This window comes from Poecilia reticulata, chromosome 8 (genome assembly GCF_904066995.2).
Source record: "Poecilia reticulata chromosome 8, P_reticulata-male-v2, whole genome shotgun sequence".
Taxonomy (NCBI): domain Eukaryota; kingdom Metazoa; phylum Chordata; class Actinopteri; order Cyprinodontiformes; family Poeciliidae; genus Poecilia; species Poecilia reticulata.
This window is the reverse complement of record NC_088837.1, coordinates 10,434,106-10,458,019: the sequence shown is the minus strand read 5'-3', so window position 1 is coordinate 10,458,019 and position 23,914 is coordinate 10,434,106. Positions and strand designations below refer to the sequence as shown.

Here is a 23,914-nt window from a genome sequence, read left to right as displayed (position 1 = left end):
CTTTGTTTCATCAACAGACTGATTGATTGTCATTGTTGCAGTGTGGCTGGACTTTGGTCACAGCCGCCTAGGAAAACAGAGACGTGAGTGAGATCCATTGCACATGGCAAGCATTAGGTAACATAAATTGACAAAACACAGATGTTTAGCCTCATGATAACAGCACCCTGAGTGTGTGTGCCTGCACATGTCCGGTTCCTTGAAAAGTATTCAACCCTCTTGAACAGTTTCACATTCTGTGAAGTTAAAGGAAACAAATATACTGTCCTCATCATTTTTTGGTAAACAATAGTCTGAGAAGTGTGATGTGCATTGTTATTTATCTCTCTTTAACCTGATATATAATGAGTGAATATAATTCACCTGTGTGTAACTCAATCTCAGTATAAACCCTGTGGCTCTGTGACAGCATCAGAGGTTTGCTAGAGTGTGACCGGTGGATTTCTGCGTTGTGTGTGTTGTGTGGTGATCAGACAAACCACAAGACATCAAGTCTGGATTTGGAGGCGGTCTCCGTTTATTTAATCTGTCAATCGGGAGATATTAGCATTAGCACCTAGCATGTGCTCCAGTTCTCCAACCTGATCTATACAAAATAATAGTTAGCATGCATCAAATGATATAAAGGTGTAATAGCAACTCAAATGAAAATATCCAAACACTTATCATTAATACAGAAGGAAAAATAAACATTTGAACAATATAAATGAAAGGATTACAATAGATTATAAAACTTGCCTCTCCCCAGTGGAACGAATAACAAAAGGGGAGAGGAAATTAATAACTTAATATTTATAATAGTCCTGGAGGACCCTGAACAAAAGAAGAAGAAAATAAGGCGGAGTTGGAGGACCAAACCCCTTATAGTACACAGAGGAACACAGCAACAGTCAAGTAGAAGCAGACAAATACATAAAAGAACACATTTTGTGGAAATATAAAACTATTAATATAGACCCAGTTACACTAGAGAACATTAGTGAGCAAATATCCTGACGAAAACCAAGCAGCACAGCTGGCAGGTCAGGAAGAAAGCTGTGCAGACGCTCAGACCAGGGTTAGGCAATCATCTGTCTGATTGAATCATTTTGTACAAATAAAATCAGATCTCATGAGCAGCTACTCAGTACTTGAGTAGGTTTTATACCAATACTTTTCCAGATGACAACTTTTCATTCAAGAATGGTCAAAGTCGAGACTTAAATCCAGTTGAGATTGTATTGTGACCAAATACAATCCCCCCCAAACACATTGTGGTATGAACACTTTTATGAGGCAGTCTAAAGTACAATTTCATTGCCCCCTTTTTATCTAAAAACACAAAAAATTCACCTAAACCAATCAATAATGTCAGAAAGTAGCCAGTCAAAACAAAGTCATATTTGTTTAGTGTCTTATCATGGGTTGTCAGGTGACGGGCTGCGGCTAGTTAAACATTCACTGCTGACAAAGCTCATCAAAGGTTTCTTTACATACCGACCCGACTGTATGCACACAGCAGACATGATCACACCGTCGGCAGTGATTGGTTGTTCTACGTGAATGAAACCCTTGTCCTGCCAGCTCGGTGTTTGGCAGCAAACTAATCTTGTTCAGTTTGGACGCATGGATTCGCCCCTTGTTCTTGCAATGTCTGCTCTAGTCTTTGTTGTTTCTGCGGTCCCAAGAGCACTTGTTCTTGAGTACTGCTGCTGTTGGGGTCGTCCACTCTCATGTGTGTTCTGACGTAGGTAGAGAGCAGAGTTGGATAATCAGTCATGACTCCTGTTGCTCCCAGGTCAAACGCCGCCTTGATGTCCTCATTTTTATTGCAAACAAATAAATGCACCTACAGTTGCAAATATGGAGACCATTATTATCCACTCAGTCAAGCGTGTTTTCATACAGCGGAAACTGTGAAAGTGCCTTAATACTTTTCAATTCAGTTTTGATCATTATTGGTCCAATGAAGGAGACATGAAGGAAGCAGGTTCCTGCCCCTGGTCTATAAATAGTTGGGCAAGCGCAAACAGAGAGTAATCTCCCAGGAAGCGCCGAGCCACATCACAGAGGTTAATGTTTTGTCATGTAAAACTTGCCAATACTAAGCCAGAGGTACTAGATAAACCTTAAGGTGGTACCTGTATCCCACGGTCTGCAAGGTGCTTGAAAAGTTTTTTCCTCATTGTTGTTCTGAAAATATTAAAAGGAGGGAAGGATTAAACAGAATAAAAACAAGAAATATGATTCCACGTTTCCAGTCGGGCCTCGAAGAATTTCTTAGTTTCTTCCTGGCAAAGAAACTAAGAATGTCGGATAGTCAAATGTCGAACTTACTTATCTATTAAAGAAATAACCCAGCTTTTCTTCAGGATTTCAGGTTTTTCGGGTTTGTAGGTCCTATCAGTGCACAAGAAAGATATTAAACACCCCTCTGAAATGTTCATTTATTTGTTTATTTCACTCATTTGCAATTTAAAATGAATGACTGAAATAAACAAATAGACTAATTATTTGTATTTTTTTTAATTTTTCATATAAAAAGAGGAATTGTGCTGAGATCATAATCACATGTAAACACCTTCTGCACAGAGCTTGGCCTTTTTTTTTTAAAACCAGGACTAGATCTCTTACAGGGTAAACAGGCTCTGCAAACACACCTGTTAATGATGCGTGGCAGGTAGAACTGCAGTACGCTCTCTCCCACAGGTACAAAGGGCAGCAGGCCCGTGTAATAGAGAAGGAGAAGCAGGATACCGCGTTGTTCGGAGAAACTGTAGGGCATAGAGACGTTCTGCAAAGAAACACAGGCAGAGATTTTTGAAACATGGAGAAGGAGAGACAACAGAGGAAAGAAAAACACATGCTAACAACTTGTAAAGGCATTTAACGTGGTACATTTCCACCAACACAGAAGCAAATCTGCGTTTCAGTGGGCGAATGTGCGGTAAAGGTTTTTGTTTGGCACTCTATCTCCCCCTGCTGGTCAACTTACGATACTGCGACACTTGTTCAGGATTTTGGCATCCTCGGAAGCCCACAAAGTGATGCCCTCCCTGTCGTAGCGTTTAACCAGGGTTGACACCTGCAGACAGACATGATCGTGATGAAAACCACTTCCATACAGTACAGTCTACTTCCGAACCGTATTTTGGACCCCCTCCAAAAAACAAACAAAAAAAACAAAACAAAAAACAAGCTAATTACCACCACAAACATCAGCATAGGAGCCAAAATCCAACCAACCTCTCTCTAAATGTACATTTGGGTGGTATGCCATACTCCTTGAACTTTTTTCACATTTAAACTGTTACAACCACACATTTTATGCGACGGTGATACTGTGGGAATATTATTCTTAATGAGTCACAGAGGAGGGTCAGAAATAACGGGAGGATGAATGGAGCTAAATACTTTGAAAATAAACTGTTAGAGGTAAAGAAAAAGTTAAAAAATTGTGATGCAGAGGGAAAATTATTCATATTATTTATTTTTTTAAAGTAAATATCTGTTTAAAGACCCTTACCCCTTTACTTGGCCACTCCTAAATAAAATCTCGGGTAACTTAACCTAGAGGTCACTTAACCTCTTTCTGCATGCGAGTATAAAGACTCAGATAGGGTGTGGCTGAATACAACGACATGGCACACTTTTCAGACTTAAGTGTCTAAAAATATGAGGTAGTGAGGAAAAAGTTCAAGGGATATGAATATTTTTGGGGGACAGTTTCCTGAATAAATAAATCTTGAATCAAAATATGACTATCAACATTGCTGCAGCTTGTCGTTAATTTTGGGGGGTAATTTGGGTAAGATGTGCTTGTTTTTTTTTTAATCCGCATAATATGGAGTGTTTCTGCACCTCTTGCATCAGCTGTGGGTTGTTCTCCTTGATCTCAATGCTGACAGGGATCTTTGGGAACTTCCTGAACACGTCTTCTAGTAGGGCAATCTTTCTGTCTGTTCCACTTTTGTTCTCTTGCCCTGAAGGGTAGTACGATGTGAAAAGTTAGTGGGAATTAAACAAACACACACACACTCCTCTGACCAATACCTTCACTAAACACATTTTCATTAATGATTAATAATCTAAACAAGAGAGAAGGAACTGGCCTGCGTTGAATGTCACCTCCAGCCTTTCCTTATACGGGGGCAAATCCTGAAACAATTAAAAAAACAACCTTAGTTCCAAAAACAGTCATCTGAATGTTAATTAAGCTAAAATGTATGCATTTATTTACAGATATTATTGGTTATATAAGTTACCTTCTAGATCTGTTAGTGCCTGCAACTTACCTGGATGTAAACATTTCCCTGAAAGCGTTCCAGCATTTAAGCAAACAGATTAATTTCTCAAGATAAATAACAGGCTGAATATAAACATCAGTCCACCAAAGACTTTTCATCTCAGAGACGTGTTTATAAAACCCACCAATCAACTAACCTGAAATAAAATCCGATAGCCTCTTTCTTATTTCACTCTCAAATAATTCCTTATTTCTTTATATTTTGTTGCCAACAGACAGATTTTCATGCCATATTTAATGTGCTTTTGGTTTGTATTTTTCAAAAGCTTTTTGAAGGTTGTTTAAAGTTTTTTTTTTCTTGGATTTTGGCTAAATGTTTTTACTGATTCTCAGTCCTGACACTTCTCAAAGGGTTGTTGTTTTATTATTGTGCTGTTTATATTGATAACTCAGATAATTTAGCTTGGCTTCCCACATAATAGCACTTAGTACTAATGAGGTGAATCACAAAGAACAACTAACCAAGAACAAAACAAACATTTGATGATCAGCTTAAGGATAGCAATCCGCTCAGGAACTGGAATTGTTATTCCAGTTCCTGGAATAAAGTTTTAGATGATAAGAAGTTAAGAAGTTTTAGATGATATTTGTCTGCTGCAGATATTTTTTTTTTAGACTTTTGACTCTCAGCAGTCTGGTTTCTTGCTTTTTTAAAGAGACACTTTCAAGCCTAAGACAACTTCAAAAGCTGGTAAGCAGGACAGAGGCAGCATCATGATGTGTTTTTTCTACAAGTACTACTAAGCATGGAGATAATGGCCATTATAATGATAATGGGTTTATTATGATCATAAGCAATTGTTTGGTCTTAAGAACTTGTTGGATAACAACAATAAATGTTTAAATTTCCAAAAAATTGGAGTTGCTACTTTTGTTATTTAAATTATTATTTTTTCCCACATTTTATTTCACTAGAACATCAGTAACTGATTCATTTATGATTCACATTCAGACTGAATGTGTGTTGCTTGGCAGCAGAGTAGCAAGACATAATGTAGTTGATGTACTTAAGTAGCCTGAATCGTGTTTGCTTTCATAAGGCTCTGACTGTATGCACTGGTAGATTTACATCCAAACATCCTTTTTACTGTCATTGCAAACATACAGTCATCAGCTCGCACAGCAATAAGACACGAAATCAGTTGAAACTGGAGTCAAAGTCCAGAGAACAATGCTGAAACCCTTCATAAAGCCTGAAAAAAGAAAACTAACCGTGAAATTAAAATTTTTCGCATATTCTGTTTTAAATAAACACAAACCGCTTGTTTAGTTTAAGCTGTCAATAAAGACAAGTGGTGGCTTGTCTTACCTCCAGATTGAGCGAGGAGATGTCTTTGTCCACGCCGGTCTGCCTCTTCAGGTTCTCGTCATGTGAAACCACCACGTGTCCATCCTTTGTCAGGTGGCAGTCCATCTCCAGCATCTGTGAGCCGTTTTCTATCGCACTGACAACAGAGAGAAAAGCTCCTGTAAGGATCATGTCTGATGTTTGGGGTGAAGCATTAATCCATGCTGAAAGGACTGATCTAAAGATTAATACCGGCCATTCTCATGACCTTACATCCACTCATAATCAGTATGAATATCATATTAAAGCTTTAATTTATGTATTTAAAAAAAAAATCTGACATCACACTTTAAAAACTCAAAGTACAATTAGCACAACATCAGGCTACTGTGGATGTAGCTTTTATACATTTTATGCCATTTAGATTTTTTTTTATGCCAGCAATTATTGATACGTTTTACTCAAATGCAAAATTATGGTTGGTTCCTGTCTTACTGACAGACGGTAAAGCACCAAATCTATTGCTCTGAGCATTAGATGCTGTTTAAAAGCATCTACATTTGCAAAAACAAAAACAAAAATGCTCAAAAATAAGAGTTTAAAAAAATCTAAGTCAAATCAGCTTATTTTTATCCATCCATCCATCCATTTTCTTGCACCCTTTTTCCCTCAGTGGGGTCGGGAGGGGTGCTGGTGCCCATCTCCAGCCAATGTTTCGGGCGAGAGGCGGGGTACACCCTGGACAGGTCGCCAGTCTGTCGCAGGGCAACACAGAGACACACAGGACACACAACCATGCACACACACACTCACACCTAGGGGCAATTTGGAGAGGCCAATTAACCTGACAGTCATGTTTTTGGACTGTGGGAGGAAACCGGAGTACCCGGAGAAAACCCACGCATACACAGGGAGAACATGCAAACTCCATGCAGAAAGACCCCAGGCCGGGAATCGAACCCAGAACCTTCTTGCTGGAAGGCAACAGCTCTACCAACTGCGCCACTGTGCAGCCCCAGCTTATTTTTAATTCACAACAAATGTTCCTTCAAGATACACTTATAGGCAAATTCAATCTATCCACAGAAAAGAGAGGAGAAACTGCAGATACGAAACCAATCACTCAATAACTGACAGATAACCGACCAACACCACTAATTCCAGGTTGAACGTTACAATAACCTGCAGGGACACACGTCCCGTGCTTTGGATGTCGACTGTAAAATTATCACAGCAGAAAGACTGACCGAGATGGAGCCTCAAGCGATTTTACCTGAGGTGATTTTTGATGCAAAACATGCAGCCTAGACCTGATGATCTGCATTTTTGTTTGGTTTTTCTTCCTCATACATCCTTTTGGTGGGGGGGTTTTGCGCATTTTTGTCATCCTGTCATTTGTTTTTTGTCCCGTATTTCTTACTGCACACAGCAAAGAAATAGCTGATTTCCAAAATGATAAATGTGATGCACTCTGTGTGTGCAGACAGCAGTGAAACCAAAACAGACACAAAAAAAATCACCTAGCTTTCAGCAGTCGTAAAACAGCTGGACTATGTTTAAAAGCCTTATCTATGACAGAAAGTTGATTAATTTAACTCTAGCAGCTCTGCCTGGAGGTGTGATGAAAGTAAATGATGCCTTGTGACATTTGGTTCTGATGCTTACAAAAGGTCAAATACAATATACTACAAGATATTTAACCTAATGAGGGTGTGTGCATATGTGTGAGCCTCAGTGTTTTAGCAGAGCTCATTTTTTCTCTTACAGTTTGAGGTAGTACTCACTTTGTGAACGCCTCCATCGTATTTTCTATCTTCTCTCCCGATCCTGAAAACAGTCCAAACCAAATCTGAGCAGCAGCACAGTTGACAAAAAACAAACTTACCATCAGCCTTCTGAAACAGACTTTAAAAGTACTTCAGCAGCAAACATTTCAAGATTTTAACCATTTATTTTCTTGATCCCACTCAGATATGTCTTCAGGAAAGCTCCTCATCGCACAAGCGTGGATCACAGATCCCTCCCTCCGGCAGCCCCCCCAGAGCCCCCCTCTTACCTCCTCGGTGTGAAATTTGAGTGCAGTAGAAAGCCGTTTTCTTCTTCCGGTGGAGATGGTGTGGGTTCTTCAGCAGATACTGTGAGATCAGGGTGTATAGTCCCAACGGAGGGAGGACGGAGTACAGAAACACGCTCATCCTTTCCCTCATGCAGATCCAATGAGTCTCCAAACGTTCTCACACACCTTTCCTCCTAAAACGTCTAGAAAGGTGCTTTCTTTTGTATCGACTGACAATTACGCCATCATCAGACTATCTGCTAATTTGCAGCTGCTTCAGGAGAAATGGGAGTAAGAAAATAACTGGACTGACAAGTCAGAAAAAAATGTGCTCCACCTTCACTCCAAAGTCAAAGTGTCAAAGTGTGCCCTGATTTCTGATGAAGACAGCTTGAACCAGAGCTGTAAAGGCGAGTTAATAAAGCACCAGCTCATAATTCAATGGCGTCTCCTCTGACAGTGGCTACACTTGTCCCTCTGTCAAGTTGCTCTGTTCACCTGTGGAGGGAAGGGCGTCGTGTGTCATACCTTACATTTTCCAGCACCTTTGCAGGTTTTCTTTTGTTCTGCTTCACACTGCAGCTGTAATCCTATCAAATCTACCTCAAAATGACCTCATCCCGCATTGCTGCTTGGAATATTCACTGTAGGATCTCATAAATTTAGTAACATTCCTCTCCGTGAGAGCAGGACGCGCATTCGTCTACAGGGCAGGCGGCAGGAGGAGGTACGAGCTCCAAATTGTGCATGTTGGCATCGCTGAAAACTCTCTCTATGTCAGCTACAGAGTCAGCAGGACACGGCATATTGTTCGGTTTCAATGCAACAAACAATGCAGAGGTGCAACAGCTACAGAGCGCTGCGAAAAGCTGCAGCCAGAACAGATGAAGCCATTCACAGCAGGATGACCTGAATATCCAGCATTGTCTTGCATTCGCAGGGTCATGTTTTTGACATTTGGTTGTTCTTTTTTTTAATTTTATTTTAAGAGGTCGAGCACAGGCTGTAGCTTTTACACTTGAGGAATGTCTGAGTGGGAGCAGTCTTGCTGAGACATGTTGCAAAATAATCAGAAAAGCAGGTAAGGTAAGTTCCAGGGAAAATGAGCATTCTCACGACTCAAAGTTCACCACCGAGGGAGGGTTTACGGAGAAACCTGAGACGGATCCGATATGTTCGGGCGTGTCTAAATACATATTAAAAACATTTAATAATAATTTATAATGTGCTCTACCACAATCTAGATGGGCAAAGAAAGCCATTCGGCCTTGTTTAATCAGAAAAACGACAAAAAGAAGATTTAGACACATTTGGTAAGCTCTGTAGCTCTTGAGGTATTTCTTTTAATTTTCAGCTTGGAGAGATTTGGCTGCTGCACAGTAACTCGGTACACAGACCAGACAGAACAAAGAGAAAATGAACATGTTATTTTTTTAACAGTGTACACCGAGTAAATGTTCAGTAACTCGGAGCGTACGGTTCATTATCTTCTTGTGAGGTGAAACTGTCTGGATACAACTTCATCTGAAATCTTTTTATCCCTTTTTGAGTCATTTTATCTCGCTCGCATGCAGGCACACTCCCACTGCTTGCATATCTGTAACCGGTTAGGCCACACAAATAAGTTTATACAAGGATAAGGGCCCTTACAGTGAGTGTAGTTTACAAAATACAGAGCTGTATCTCTCTGTATCAACACTGAGATATGCTGACTGACGCCCCAGCGCTGGACAGCGACTCTGTATTTCTGTTCCAATTTATGGTTGTATTTTGCATTATGTGGCATTAAATCTTCTTTTATATAGCTAATAATCTCATTATTCCTTAAGTGTGGGTGAACGAATGTACTCTGACATATACTCTGGAATAAAAGATCCTGGGGTTGTGCAGTAAGGAAGACGAGCGCAACACTTTTGTGACCCAGGACACTACACCATGTCCTGTTGATTGGACCGTAATGCGCCACGCTTATTTTTTACCCTACTTCATGTTGTCAGACAGGCTCCATTGAAGTGAGCTTTGATTCACGTGTCTGACAGTAATTCTGGGTGAGACTGCTGAAATAGAAATTTTGAAAAAGGGTATATTTATAACGTGTTATTTGATCATATGACTTATGTTTCTCAGTCAACTCTTAAGAACGATTGTTGTCCAATTATGAAGTCAAATTTCTTTTAAGATATGTTTAATGAATGCAGCATTTTTATAACTGAAGGCAACATAGTAACTCGATTGTACTATGTGCCTAGAAAATATATGCCATACTTTTAAAAAATATTAATTATAGTTAATTCAAATTGTGCATTTGGCAGAGAGTATCCTTATCCAATTATAAACTCTGTTTTGAGTGCGACTGAAAAGTTAAATCAGAATAAATCTGATAAAGGGCAAATACTTTGTCATGGTCTTGTAGTTGAAGCATGTGGGGAAAATTGTATCCAATAACAAATTCATTAATCCACCCTAAAGGATTAGCAAGGAGAGAATGCAAACTTTACGTTCTGTATATTTACTGCCCCCTCCTGGTTCCTTTGCTGAACAACATCCAGCAGAGTTGAAAAGACAAAAGAAAAAAAAAAGGGTCCCGAAACAGCATGTTGAAATTTTATTTAATTCCATTTATATAATTCTGTTTTTGTTAATCAATTAATAATACCACAGAATACAGACTGTAACTCAATAACTCATATCCTCGACAATCTCTGTAAAACAAAATAAATCCTTTTACAATCTGGTTGGAGGAATTAAAAGACAAAAAGTATACGCTTCAGAAAGACTGAAAACACTCCTAGTTATAGTAATATTAATAGCCATAAGAGAAAACACACACACAAAAAAATCTGAACTCCCTTTTATGAAAAAAAAGCAAAAAAAAAAAAAAGCATTCCACCAATAAAACTTAATAATAGCCATTTAAAAACATCCTTAAACAGACTTTAAGACAGGCAGGCCCTTGCAGATACAGCGAATGTCGACACGCGGGGTCACAACCCTCAGGTGAGCCAGAGAGGGTGTGTGTAGGAGTGTGTCAGGATTCTTCCCCTTTCATTATTCCCAAAAAAGACATTGGGTCAGGTGGCGTGTTAAGAGGGAGGAAATGATATTAATAAAAGAGAGGCCTTTACGTGCAACACCAAGAACACATCTGGTGGATTAAAAACGCACAGGGAGTAAGTGATGATCCAAAAAAAAAAAAAAAAAAGGAGGAGTCTTGGTTTAACAGTGCAAATACACAAACAGTCTTTACACTGACGTACATTTCTGCAATCCGAACTTAAAAGCTCTACAAGTACGACACAAAAGATGGGAGGCTAGCTTAAATAGCCTCCAAAAAATGGAGGGGAGACGAAGGGCACATGGCTTGAAAGACAAAGTGCAGGCGTGCTGATTGGGTCGGGATCGGACCAGGTGTTCTGCTCCCGGAAGAACTGATGGGGGACAGCGAGCAGAGAGGCGAGGAGGAGGATGAGGAGGCAGCCCTTTGAGTAAAGCATGGAGAAGATTTGGAGGAAAACGAAGAAGAAAAAGAGCTGATTATGGCTTCTGACGGAACAGCGACACGAATCAGAGATGTGAAAATATAAGATGAGGGCAGGAAGATTAGCATCACAAGCCAGGCGCGAGTGATCCAGAGTAGATAATTTCTTACTATTCCCAGCACAAACAAAAACAACAAATGAAAAAATACAATCCATTAGCGCTGCACAGAGCAGCAGGCGGTCCAAACCGACACGGAACATCATGAGCGGAGGAAGTTACAGAAACAAGAGCAAGAAAGAAATAAACCCTCCCTGTTAGGCAGAACAACGCAAATGTTAAGCAGCAACAGAGGTCAACTCATATGTAGCATTAGCCTACAAAGCAATGCACGTATGTTTTTTTTTTCTTTACTTAAAAAAAAGCAGTAACTTTTCTTGGCCATTAGCAATCAGTTTGGCGTGTAACAGCATGAAAAGTCACAACCGTCACTTGTAACACCAACAGCCCAGTAAATTTCACCGCGCACTGTTGTGCAAGAATGCTGCCCGGCACGAATCATGGGAAAAGACATTGCCTCTCTCAATTTTTGAGGTACAAGGACCAAGACTCAAAGAGACAACAACAAAAACACCCTCATTAAATAAACAAATAAATAATCTGAAGCGAACACAGGCAGGATTTTGTTTTTTTTGCTTGTTTACATGATGGAGTGTCATTGTTGATAATTTTAAGGGAATGTACAGGAACATGGTCATGCATGTCAGTCCTTGCTGATGATTTGGGCGTAGCTTAGAGAGCAGAGCAACAGCAAAACAAGAATTACTCAACAGAGAGAAACTGGATGAGTTTCTGGGGGGGGGGAAATAGACAATAAAAGGACTTTGGTATCACAGCTGCAATATTTTAATGAGCCAGTGGGCATTTTTTCCTCATCTTTATTTCATCCAGTATGTGTCATGTTGCTAAACCATGTGAGTCTTCAGTGTGCTTGGCCTTGGGGTGAGTTGTGCATCAATTTTGTCCCCCCCCGGGGTCTCTTTGCACCTTTGCTCAATTTCAGGAATGCATGCATTCAGCTGTGTTTTCGTACAGAAAAAGGAGAAACGGTAAAGAAATTCTGACAACATGCCACTAAAAATATCAATTATTGTCCAAAAAAAAAAACCTAACAAAAAAAAAAAAAAAAATCAGAAGCACACAAACAACAACTAAAAAAAGACTCAAAAATACACCCTACAAACAAAAACTGACAACCACATAAAAAAAAAAAAAAAAAAAAAAAATCTAGAAAATCCATTATATTCTGTACGTACATGCACACACCCGGTTAGCATCCCCGTCCCGGTTCTTTAAGCCCTCAAATATTCAAAGCTTTTACTCGTTCTCATAGATCAGGAGCGTTACAGAGCTGGTTAATACAGTAGGATGGTTTATACGCGTTGGCGAGGAGAGGAGTTACCGCAGAAGGTGCTAGACAAGCCGGAGCAGTAAAAATGGGCTTAAAAACAAGGGGAAAAAAATTATATCTGAGGTGAGTGAGGAGTCCAACGTGGACAAAACGGAAATGGCATGAATTTGACAGAGTACACCCTGCTCGGTAACGGCGACCCATTTTTATACTTAGCTCCTTCTTGCAGTGGAAATGCAAAGGTAAGCAGGTTAATGTATATATTTGTCGGTTTCTTCAGGATGCACTTTTCTTTTGTTTTAACATATCGTTCAGGGTCTTCTGGCTCCAAGCGTCGCTGGAACAACTCAGCAAAACTGCAAAGAAAGAACAAAGAATAATCCAAAACATCAAGACTTTTATACAAATTATAAATTAAGAAGCGTCTTCATAAAATTTAAGATGTTAGTTTTAAATTAGTTTTTTTCCCCCCTACTTTAAGTTCACAAACTTTTCAGCAGAATACCCATGTAAAACAGACGTGTTTTACTTTAAATCCATGTAAAATGGCCACTGAGAGCATGAGGCTGACTGTCACGTACCTGTGCCTCAGCTGATCGTCTGGAAACGAGCCGTTTCGTCGTAGATCATTTCCTTCAGCGTCTCCTTGGGAAGATCGTCCAGTTCTGTTGTGAAGTCAAATGGCGTCTCCGCTTCGGGCTAACACCAGAGCGCACACAACACGGGTCAAAACAGGAGCTAAAGAGTCTAATTGGTTTAAGAATTTGGCAACTAGAAACTTTAACAGCTTACAGTTAAATCCAAGTCCTTTGTTTTAAGATAAAGTCCAAAATCCACTTTCCTGACACAAGAAGAGTCTTTGAACTACACCGCTGTAAAATTAAAAGTGCACTAACAAATGTGCGCCTGGAGGGCAACAGTGCAGAAAGCAGATTATTTTCTCTCTTTCTAACAGGAGCGTGTGGCGGCTTGTGGGAAACATAGACAAAAGGGATGAAGTGAGCACTCCTGTCTCCCCGAAGATCTTCCATGTGCGAGTCGGCTTCAAGACAGCAAAAAGGTAGAAAAGGGTCCATTTCTCCTCACCCATCTGAAACAGCCTCCGTTGGAAACGCATTGAGCCACAGGTCTGAGCGATTTTTGGACTACTAGCTTTAAGGAAGTTAGAGGACATGGTTCTGTTGCCATGGTGACAGCAGATGGCTCTCGCAAGGTCAACAGCCAGACCATTAAGGCATGCCTTAATGGTCTGGCTGCGGCTGACCATTAAGGTCAGCTGCGGCTGCAGCCGCAGGTCTTGTTATCACAAGTTTTCTTATGTTAGAAAACACTTATTGTGTTCCGTTTAGTGAAATGTGGATTGAGTTAAACTCAATTAGCAGCCACACTCTCCAAATAATTTGCTTCACCTGCAACACTCTTCCACCTTGTTGTTTAAGTGAAATGACAAAAAACTGTCTATTTATATTTGTCATTTCCTTTCTTACCAAGGTACACAGGATCAGCTTGAAGTGAAGTTTAAAATAATTAAAAAAAAAAGCTTAGGAGAAACAAATGCACAGAATTTGATTGACATGACATGAATTTGATTGACATGATTGACAAGTCTCCTAGTTTAGTTAAATGGACTAAACAATGACTTAATGTTTAAAAAAAAAATAAAAGACTTTCAGCTGCTTCCATCCACTGTCACTATTTTGCACAATGGACGTAGGGGACCTTGGTGTTGCAGTTGATCCATCATTATTTATTTAATTATTTTCATAAAATTTTTGTAACAAGTAGCCGTTTCACATCTGTGGTGAACTACAGTTTTTTTTTTCTACCAATAAAACCAAACTGAAAACAAAAACAACAAAGCAAATCAATGGTATTACCCGCCCTTTTACAAATATGATCAACTTTCTTCCCCTTCGCAGTTCCAGAGTGCAGCTACCTTCAATAGGCTTCGCAACAGTTTAAACTCCAGTACGAAGTCGCTTCTCTAACTGTCGCTCTGCGATAAACTTTGGTTTATCGTACAAATAAGACGTATTTGTACCTCATCGGTGGGGTCGTAGTACTGCTCCAGGTAGGGATGAGCCAGGGCTTCTTCAACGGTGATGCGCTTGTTGGGGTTAAATGTCAACATGCGACACAACAGGTCCAAGGCTTCAGAGAAGAACAAGGAGTCGTCATTAACCGTCTTCTGCCATTAGCAAATGTTTAGAGTTTCTACACACTCGTGCAAAAAATTATTTCAGTAAGAAAAATGTTTAGTTTGTCAGTACTCAAATGTTTAAAACATCATAAAACTCCAGATCTCTGTTTTTTTTTTCTCTTCATTAAGTCTCTATATGTGTAGGAACCCTGAACATGGAAACTTGTCACAGCGTTTGGTTCCTGAATCTAACTGGACACAGATAACAAACCATGTTGGATGACAAAACGAACCGACCGCTGCACACTTCTCCTCCTCAAGATGTTAAAATGATGCCTTTTATATTACTGCAGTAGTTTAATTCATTTAATCAGTTTTTTATACATTCGTTTGTGGTCGATCCATCTTTTGCTGCATGATCCCAGAGAACGCATCTCGTTTGGAGTAACTTTGCGTTTTCCAATAAAACAATCCAACTTTATTGATTGACAAATATCCCCACAAGCAGCATTAGGTTTCTAGCAACATGTTTCTTAGAGTTTTTTTTTGTTTGTTTAACAGTCAGATTTTCACCTACAGTTTGCTTGTTTAAACTTAAACGTAATAAAAATGCAACACAAGTGAATCTTCATGCATGTTAAGTTTCTCTGTCTGCAGATTCATATTATGTTTTCCTGCTTTTAATCAGGCTGTGGTTTAATTACTCTGACCTACTTTTCAAATGTTTAAATGACAGTAATTTCTAAACAATGTAGGCAGCAAAACAAACTTAGAAACTTTCCTTTGGAATATCCTCATTTTCCAGGTCTTTTCAAACATTCGCAGTAGTCATAATAAGCTGATTTACCTTTTGGGTCTGCCTTCGGAAAGAGTCTGTCCCAGGGAATCCTGGTCTTAGGGGGCAGGGACTGAAGGTAGTTCCGCGCCTTCAGGTTGATTATGCAGTTCAGATCTTCTTGAGACGGTGAGCCAAGTACGCCTGCACACACAGATGTTGTTCAGCACGGCTCCTTTTTAATTTTTTTTGCTTTTTGTCCCCATCATGATTGCAGTTAATAAAAAAAAAAAGTCTCACCCAGTATGTGGTTTAGTTGGTCCAAGTAGTGTTTCCCAGGAAAGATGGGTTTGTTGGACAACATCTCAGCCAGGATGCAGCCCACTGACCACATGTCGATTGACTTTGAGTAGCCCTGAAAAGAACAAAACAAAACAAAAAACACACCCGTGCAGTTAAATTTTTACTAATTTGCAAGTCAAATACCAAAACCGTGAGAGTGAGTGAGTTCAACTTGTACCTTTGAGTTGAGCATGATTTCTGGGGCTCTGTACCAACGTGTGGCCACGTACTCTGTGAGGAAACCAGTGTGGTCGTGAACTGGGTCGGCTATCCGAGCCAGGCCGAAGTCGCAAATCTGAGAAAGAAACAAAAAGGGAAAAAAAAACCAACAAAAAAAACAAATCAGTTCTTACACTATTTTCAAACTAATTCCCAAGCTCCAGCCAGAGGACACACACCGCTTCTTAAGTTCCCGTTTTATTAATAAAGCCACTTTTGAAGTCCTGTAAATTGTGTAATGTGCACGTAATCCGGCAACATTTAAGCAGGATAATGTGCCGAGAAGGAATGGAGTTCACTAGGAGGCAGCAGCAGGTTTAATAAGAGGAACAACGCAAGTACATCAAACCTTTTTTTAATAAAAGATGCAAACATGACGGTTCATTCTTTCTAACTTACCCCTGTTTGCTGTGCAAATCTATTTTTAATGTTTTCTGCACATTGTAGCCAGAAAGCAAAGTCACAACTGTACAGCTGCTCTAGGATTAGGTCAGACTTTGGCAACACGCTGCTTTGAAACGCTTCCTTTGTGCTCCATTCCTCACGTATGATCAGCTAATCCAGGGATTGATGGTTGAATGCCAAATGTTCACAAAACCACTGTGGATTATACACTACACACACGCACGCACACACACACACGCAGAGAGGTTAGATCAAGCAAACAAAAATAACAAGACTGAGAGGAAGCTGCAAAATGACATTTTAATTTAATTTAACAATTTCCCCCAATTTCTCAGCTACAAGCACAAACTTTGATAGGTTTTATGCAAAAGAACAGAACCTGCAGCTCCAAAGCTGGAAGCAGTTTTTTTTGGATTGTCCATAACAGCTCTTAATGAGATAGCAAAAGTTAAAATAAACCGTTTTTTTAACTTAAGTGTTATTTTACGATTGTTGCAGTCAAAAAGAGAAATAATCACAGATTTTGAGGCACCTTTTTCACAGGCTTGTGGTCAAAGCTGCAATTTTTATTTTATTTTTTTATTCATGTCATAACATGGTTCTACAAAAAAAAAAAAATCCTTAATGCGAATGAAATTATGCCCGACGCGTAAGAAGAAGCAAAAGAAGAAAGAAAACAAGGGCAAATGTTTAGCGTCACACGTGCTCTCGTCTTGCAGGTTTGACTGTCAAGAGATGTCATGAAACAGAAAGTCCAATTTAGAAAAGAGTTGAGAAGATTGGACAAAATTCAGCCGAGTGTGGTGATTGGTCAGAAGAGAAGAAACTACAGAGAACCTGAAGGCAACTGGTTAGGCTTGCGTAAAACTTGCGGTGATGGGTGAAAATTGCAACGTTCAAAATTTGAGAACGACGAACAAATTTGCATGAATAGTTGCGATTGCAACTTCCTGGATGGGCTTGCTTCACGTTGCCTCATGGCACAAAGTCTCACTAGAATAGACTGACGTTTGTTACAAAATGTGATATATAGAAACCTTCACATCTACTGTAATTTCAAACACATTATTATTTGTAAACAAGATTATGGATGCAAACTTTCGGAACAAGTTTGCATTTTACTCTGCTAAAAGAAAAAAAAAAAAAAGACAAAGAAATTGAAATGTGAAGTTTTTAAAACTCTTGAAACTGAGGAGGTATTTAAAAGCAGCACCTGACCAACAGCTAAAATCACCAAGCCAGGTGCAGCTGTACTGGGAACGTGTAGATTTTAAGCAAAAGTAAAATTAAAACAGGGGAAAACCAGATTGGTCCAAGACATAACACAACATTGTACAGAGGAGGAACTAGAGCGTCCTCCATTGTCATGAAAACTCAAAACCAAATGCCACGGTATTTGCATCCTCCACACGCTGCGGTGTATTTTATTGTGACGGGCAGACAAAATTATGCAAAAAGTCTTACCGCAGATCAGGACTTTAAGCACTAATTTGTGTTGTTCTATTTAAAAAAATGACAAAATGTGACACACCTCAAGAGGTACGAGCGCCTTTGAAGGTACGACGTCCTTCTACTTGGTCTCTGAGGAAAACTTTTAACGCCAGATGTCCAGACTCACCTTGAGGTCGCAGGTGGTGTTGATGAGCAGGTTGGAGGGCTTGAGGTCCCGGTGCAGCACGTTGGCGGAGTGAATGTACTTGAGGCCCCTCAGGATCTGGTAGAGGAAGTAGCACACGTGCTCGTTGCTCAGCTTCTGGGTCTTCAAGAGCTTGTACAGGTCCGTCTCCATCAGCGTCTGCACGATGTAGCTGGGCACACGCACGGGTCAAGGCAAACGAACCAAAACTGACAGAAAGAAAGTCACGTCCTTTTTTTTTTTACATTGACCTGACAAAATGAGGGGGCTTCATATTTTCTTTTTTTTAAATATATATTTATTTCACGTCAGACCAACGTTCACCTCTTTTATTCAACCCGAAACTGCAAAACGTTGGGCTGCAGACGACGTGAAACGTGTGTTGCAATGACTATGTTCCTCCAATCACTCTCTGATAAAACAGAAAAAAATAAATAAAGCAACTGCAAAACCTAGACAGAAAGAACAGATGCACGGTTATCAGAAGAACAATCGATGAGGTCGCTCATGTTCTGACCTTTAGCCATGAGGAAATGATTTAAAGTAACATAACAAAAGTTACGCATGGTATTAGAAAATCCCTGTTAAACAACAGCCGCATTATATTTAACAAGACAGTGCCACGCATAGTTGCATTGATCAACCAAAGCTTGCAGAGCTGCATGCAATGTCTTCTAAAGTAAGTGGTAACAATTAGAGCTGCACAACATATTGCAAAATTATTGTTGTTGCAATGTTACTTTTAAAATACCAAAGAACTGCAGCAGATATTAGCTAACTGTACCTTACACTGTAGTCGGAGGCAACTTTCTGCAATGAACCCAAAAAAGAAGGTAGGACAAAATTTTAAATGAGATCATTTCTTATCGTCATCCTTTGCTAGCAAAACTCTGACGGACTTCAGCGGACTTTTCAGCAACAAACACCCCTCACACCCACAAGCTAAATCCGGTGGAGGATCTGTGATGCTGTGGGCTTGATTTCTCTGCTGAAAGGCCGTGGGAATCCTCTCGGAGCGCACAAAGATTTTAAAACAGAAATCTGACAGATTCTACTGGAGAACCAATAACGGGGTCGTCACTGGGTTTTCATATAACATACCGATCCCAAACCTGGGAGCAAAATCTAAGCACAAGTAGCATAATCAGCTTTCTTTCATGGTAATCGACTAGAAACCTAGCAGGGTGAGATATATAAAAAATAATATATAAAAGAAGATCAGAAAAGACTGTTCTGTGCTGTGCATGACAGATACTGCTGTGTGTTTCCTCACTGGGCATAACCAAAAACCAAACGACAGACAGCAAATGAGCAGCTTTTCTTTGGCAAAGAGAGAAGAAAAATGATCCACTCCAACTGTTGGCATCAATACAAAGCTGTGTTCACAGCATTATCTGTTGATCTCAGCTGTTCAGACCCCATCAGTTGTTACTTTTGCTCGGTAACAAACGCCTTTCCAAGGTGGCAACAACTGAGCAACTAAACCGACTGGGAGCATCAAACATGACACGATTGAAAGACTCAGACATTCCTGCCATGTTTTTTCTTTTTTCTGGAAACAATGAAGCTTTTGAACAAAGCAGCAGCCAGAGCAGCTCTCAGCGACAGCAGCTCGCTGGCGGGCCGAGCCCACACATCACTGCTCAACGGGAACCAAAGGAAAAACAACTGAAGCAGCTTAACCACCACAGGTGATGTGTTAGATTAACCCTGCCCGGTTTTTGTATTTTATTTGACATTTTTACCTATGCCTGTTTTGAGGCATAGGTAAAACGAATTCCCTTAATCTTGAGGCATAGGTTCCTCCATTTAGGCAAGACGGAGGAACCCATCTTCGTTTGGTATTGACATATTTTCAGGGAAAAAAAAACAAAAAAAAAACACTTTTTGAATTTACAACTGAAGTTACATTAAAAGTCCCCCATTATCTGGAGTTGAAATCCATTCCAATGTTTATTTTTTTGACTAGGAAAAAAATATATTTTTTAATATTTTGCAAATCCATATATTTAAATGTATGGGATGGAGAGAAAATCTACTTTGAGAAAAATAAGTATCAGTGCTAATCTAATTTTTGTCCTAAAAATGTGAAACACACTTTATTTACAGTAGTTTTAAAAGTGGTAGTACAGGATGGAAATAAATAGACTTTATTTGGCACTAAATAACAAAAAAAAAAGTTAAATAGTTGGAATTTTAAAAAATATGGCTGATGGTGGCATTCTTACAAAAAAATTGGTTTATACTAGGGGTGAGTATTTATTGTATAGTTTATCAATTATCGTGAATCAAGATTATTACTATTTTTTTTTTAATAATAAAATTCCCCCAAAACTAACAGTATTGTCTCCACAAGATCATCAATAAATATCAATAAATAATCCGCATGCAGGTTAGCGATAGAAATCACTCTAAGTCGTCTTGAAGAAGCCCGTTTCAAAAATGTATGTTTTTCAGAGCATTATGAATGCGTTATGAATGCTGTGTCATGCAGTCACAGCCAAACGTTGCCTAAAAAAAACAAAAAAAAAACAAGGAATAGTTTATTATTTTTATCATTATGACAACAGTGCCACAAAATTTGGTCCATATCCCTAGTTTATACTAAACTTGCACAATATGTCCAATCAAAAGAGTCATTACAAAACCCCAAATGAAACAAACTACTTGGATGCAATTTTTGGAAGGATACCGTACGGTATTTTTGTTTCGTAGAAAATTAAATTATGTGATCCCTGAAAGGTAGGCCTTGCTACAGTAACCTCAAATAATAAAAACACTTGAAACTGCAATAACCTTCCAGCAGTTCAACTCTGCTTACTTTATATTCAATATCAATCTCAACAGAGTTTCATATTGAAGTTTTTTAAGCCGGAAAAAAGGGCCTGCTGAAGCTCTATGGCGCTGTAGGATCCCGTCTAAGTCATTACTAACGCGGTCGTCTTGTTTAACCTCATCAGATGCCTCGCAGGCGGCTTGACTGGAAGTGGAGCCCAATTCTCAAAGCCACACACTAAAAAAAAAAAAAAGAAAACCTGCCGCAATGAAAGTGCGAGAGCGCAGGAGTCTCTGCACAATTAAACATGACAAGAGTAGACGACAAAGCCAAACAACAACAAAACTAACAAATAAATCCCTGCAACTCTTCCAAGGTTTTTGTCTCCAGTACCGAGCACCTGCTTTGGTAACCATAGAAACCTTGATGCTATCTGAGCTTCACTGCTCTTAGCTGAAAGTTTCCTCTCAGCTCATCTTAAAATTAAGAGAAAAAAAATCTCTGTAACACTCAGCTCCGAATTTTGCGCGTCCGAGCGTGGCAGGATACACGTCTCTCATGTTCTCCAACTGCGGCGCCCTGATGATGTCATTGATCCCGATGATGTTCTCGTGGCGGAAGCGCAGCAGGATCTTGATCTCTCTCAGCGTGCGCTGGCAGTACGTCTGGTGCTCAAATGGGCTGATTTTCTTGATGGCCACCCGCTGTTGGGTCCAGTTGTCCTGAGCTGAACTGGATACAGGAAAAGGAAGGACAACACACAAGTAGTAGCACACACACAACTCACACACACACATACACAAGCAAAAACGACTGCAGAGGACGCAGGGCAGCTCTGAAAGGTGTGGAGTGTGAGGACGACGACGACGACATGATGTTGGTGTCACGGGTTTATCTAGGTGCTACTTCCTTTGTTGGGTTATCGAAGTCGGGTTTTGCATGACACTTTGCAAGAGAATAGATATTACACCACCGCTCTGCAGTTAGTGGAGGTGTGAAACTGAACATTTAAGTCAAATATAGAGATGCACTGATCTAGCTGCCTGATTGAAATCAGACAATTTCCCCCTGATTGGTGATAAAAAAAAAGAAAAATCTACTTTTTTCCTAGTCATTGAATGCGTCAAAGCTAAGAACTCCCTCAGTTTTCTGTCTATAAATGCATCAGCAAACAGCATGTACATTGCAGCACAGTTTTGTACTTCAAAACTGGACCTAAAAAATTGGTGCATCTCTATCCTTAAAATTTACCAGATTTTTTTTTCAAAGTGCCTCAAAATAAACAATGATTAAAAAGAAGAAAGCAAAAAATGTATTTTGAATCCAGGGGAAATTGATTGATTTAAACATCTGTATACTTGATGATACGTGGAGAATGAATGTATGACGCAATCATTTAAACATCAAAATCTGCTCCTTTTCCCTTAATCTTCTGTATAAAATAAGATAAATGAATAATCCCCCACCACCACTCATTAAGCCATTAGAGCTCAGCTCTGAAATAAAACCACAAAGTGGCCAAACCAGCCAGCAGCAGTCAGATGACTCCTCCTTTGGGTTTAATGTGAACTTTTTCTGTCATTTTGCAGACTAATTGTTCTTCCTCCTCTAAACCAATGTGATGTTTACACTGTCTGCATGTATGGTGGCATCATCACACTTCTGACATCAGTCAAACAAATGTGAAATATGTAAACTACCCTCTGCCTCATCCCGACACGAATGGGTGTTTTTATCTCGATTTAAAAAATATATATATATATTACACTCCCTATCTGATCTTCTTCTGGTCCAGTGATGACTTCACAAAGTGGCCACGCAGGGCTGCAGATCACATAACAGCAGGAAAGGCCTCGCCACAACTAACAAATCCACCCCCCGACACTATGCTGCGGCTTATTCCTGCAGAGAGGAGAACTGTGGTTCAATTAGGCTTGTGGCACATTTGAGACTGAGTACAGCTTGCTAACATATTTGAGAAAAGTAAACCGCGTCCTGCGCAATCACTCCCAATCTCGCTTCCTGTACAGCTTATTAGAGCCCCGCCTGTAGCAGCAGCTCAACTAACCTGTTAACCAGGACTGCTGCAAAGTTGCATGTTTTTTTTTTTTTTTTGTTGCACTCCCTGTTTTAAGTGCATCTATTTTGAAAAGATGCGCTGTTTAAAAGAGCTTGAAGGGAAGCGCGCGATGGGAGCTAGCAAACAGTACTCACCACACCATCCCGTACGCTCCCTCCCCGATGTAAGCCAGGTTGGTGTAGCGGGGTCCAACGTCAAATGCCTGTCCCTTCACCAGCTCCACGTCTGTTTTGGGCAACCGAGGTGGGGGCGCAGCCTCCTCCGGTCCAGAGATCGCCATGGGGACAGAGTCGGCGCAGGGGGCACGACCAGAACCAGGGACATGGCCGGGGTTGCGAGCATGACCAGGGTCAGTCCTAGGAGCAGCGGCCGCTGCCTCCTCAGACTCGGACACAGTCATGGGTTCTGCTGAACCAGAATCGGCGCCAAGAGAAGGGTCAGAACCGGAGACAACGCCAGAACCAGGGGCCGATGCCTCCTCCAGTTTGGATACAGACATGGGGATGGGTTTAGGTGCAGCTTCAGGGTCGGGGTCGAGTCCAGGACGGGGGTCAGAGCCAATGTCTGAGCCAGGGGCAGGGTCAGAGCTGGGGCAAGGACCAGAGCCAGAACCGAGACCAGTACCAGTACTAATCGCTTTCGACGGCTCAGTTGTATCAACAACTATTTCAGCGCACTCCGAGTTCTCGGCCTTGACAGGCATATCGCCGCATGAATCCGCCATTCTTCTCTACAAACCGCTCCCGCTCTCTGAGGGTGTTTCCTTCCGAAAAAATGCCGCTGTCTTCAGCAGGGTTTTCCAGCTTTCCGTCACTTAGCTCCGGCGGATGATTCTGCTGAACGGAGGGAATGGAGCAGAGAGGGCGATGTAGCGCTCCTCTTTACAACCAACAACGTAAATGGATTTGGTGCGCGAGCGCGGTTAGTTCTCAGCACTAAGCGTAAATGCGCGTGCAAAACTACGGCATCGTACAGGTGCGCTGGATATGTTTACAGGGCTGCATTGTTTGGGCGGGGCAAGATC

The 23,914-nt window shown here is 40.4% G+C and overlaps 2 protein-coding genes across 6 annotated transcripts; both read right to left on the bottom strand.

Annotated features, from left to right (window-relative positions):
- Positions 1-495: 495 nt before the first annotated feature.
- On the bottom strand, positions 496-10,118 carry gdpd3a (glycerophosphodiester phosphodiesterase domain containing 3a). 5 transcript variants are annotated; one of them, XM_008416620.3, is made up of 10 exons: positions 7,630-10,118; positions 7,358-7,400; positions 5,595-5,730; positions 4,092-4,137; positions 3,841-3,962; positions 2,975-3,064; positions 2,640-2,773; positions 2,317-2,379; positions 2,121-2,172; positions 496-1,828 (listed from the first exon to the last, which is right to left on the bottom strand). In XM_008416620.3, the coding sequence occupies exons 1-10, from the start codon at positions 7,778-7,780 to the stop codon at positions 1,583-1,585; spliced, it is 1,083 nt and encodes a 360-aa protein (XP_008414842.2). In that variant the 5' UTR covers positions 7,781-10,118; the 3' UTR covers positions 496-1,582. The 5 variants fall into 5 exon arrangements, with proteins under 5 accessions (XP_008414842.2, XP_081465981.1, XP_081465979.1 ...); XM_081609855.1 differs by lacking the exon at positions 7,630-10,118 and adding an exon at positions 7,520-7,558; XM_081609853.1 differs by lacking the exon at positions 7,630-10,118 and adding an exon at positions 7,520-7,537 and having other exon boundaries at positions 7,358-7,422.
- A 103-nt stretch (positions 10,119-10,221) lies between these two features.
- Positions 10,222-23,805, bottom strand: mapk3 (mitogen-activated protein kinase 3). The gene is made up of 9 exons (XM_008416621.3): positions 23,025-23,805; positions 21,360-21,542; positions 18,017-18,206; positions 15,953-16,069; positions 15,733-15,847; positions 15,505-15,636; positions 14,559-14,668; positions 13,099-13,216; positions 10,222-12,873 (listed from the first exon to the last, which is right to left on the bottom strand). Exons 1-8 carry the CDS (start codon positions 23,612-23,614, stop codon positions 13,106-13,108), a joined length of 1,548 nt encoding a protein of 515 aa, XP_008414843.1. The 5' UTR covers positions 23,615-23,805; the 3' UTR covers positions 10,222-12,873; positions 13,099-13,105.
- Positions 23,806-23,914: the final 109 nt, after the last annotated feature.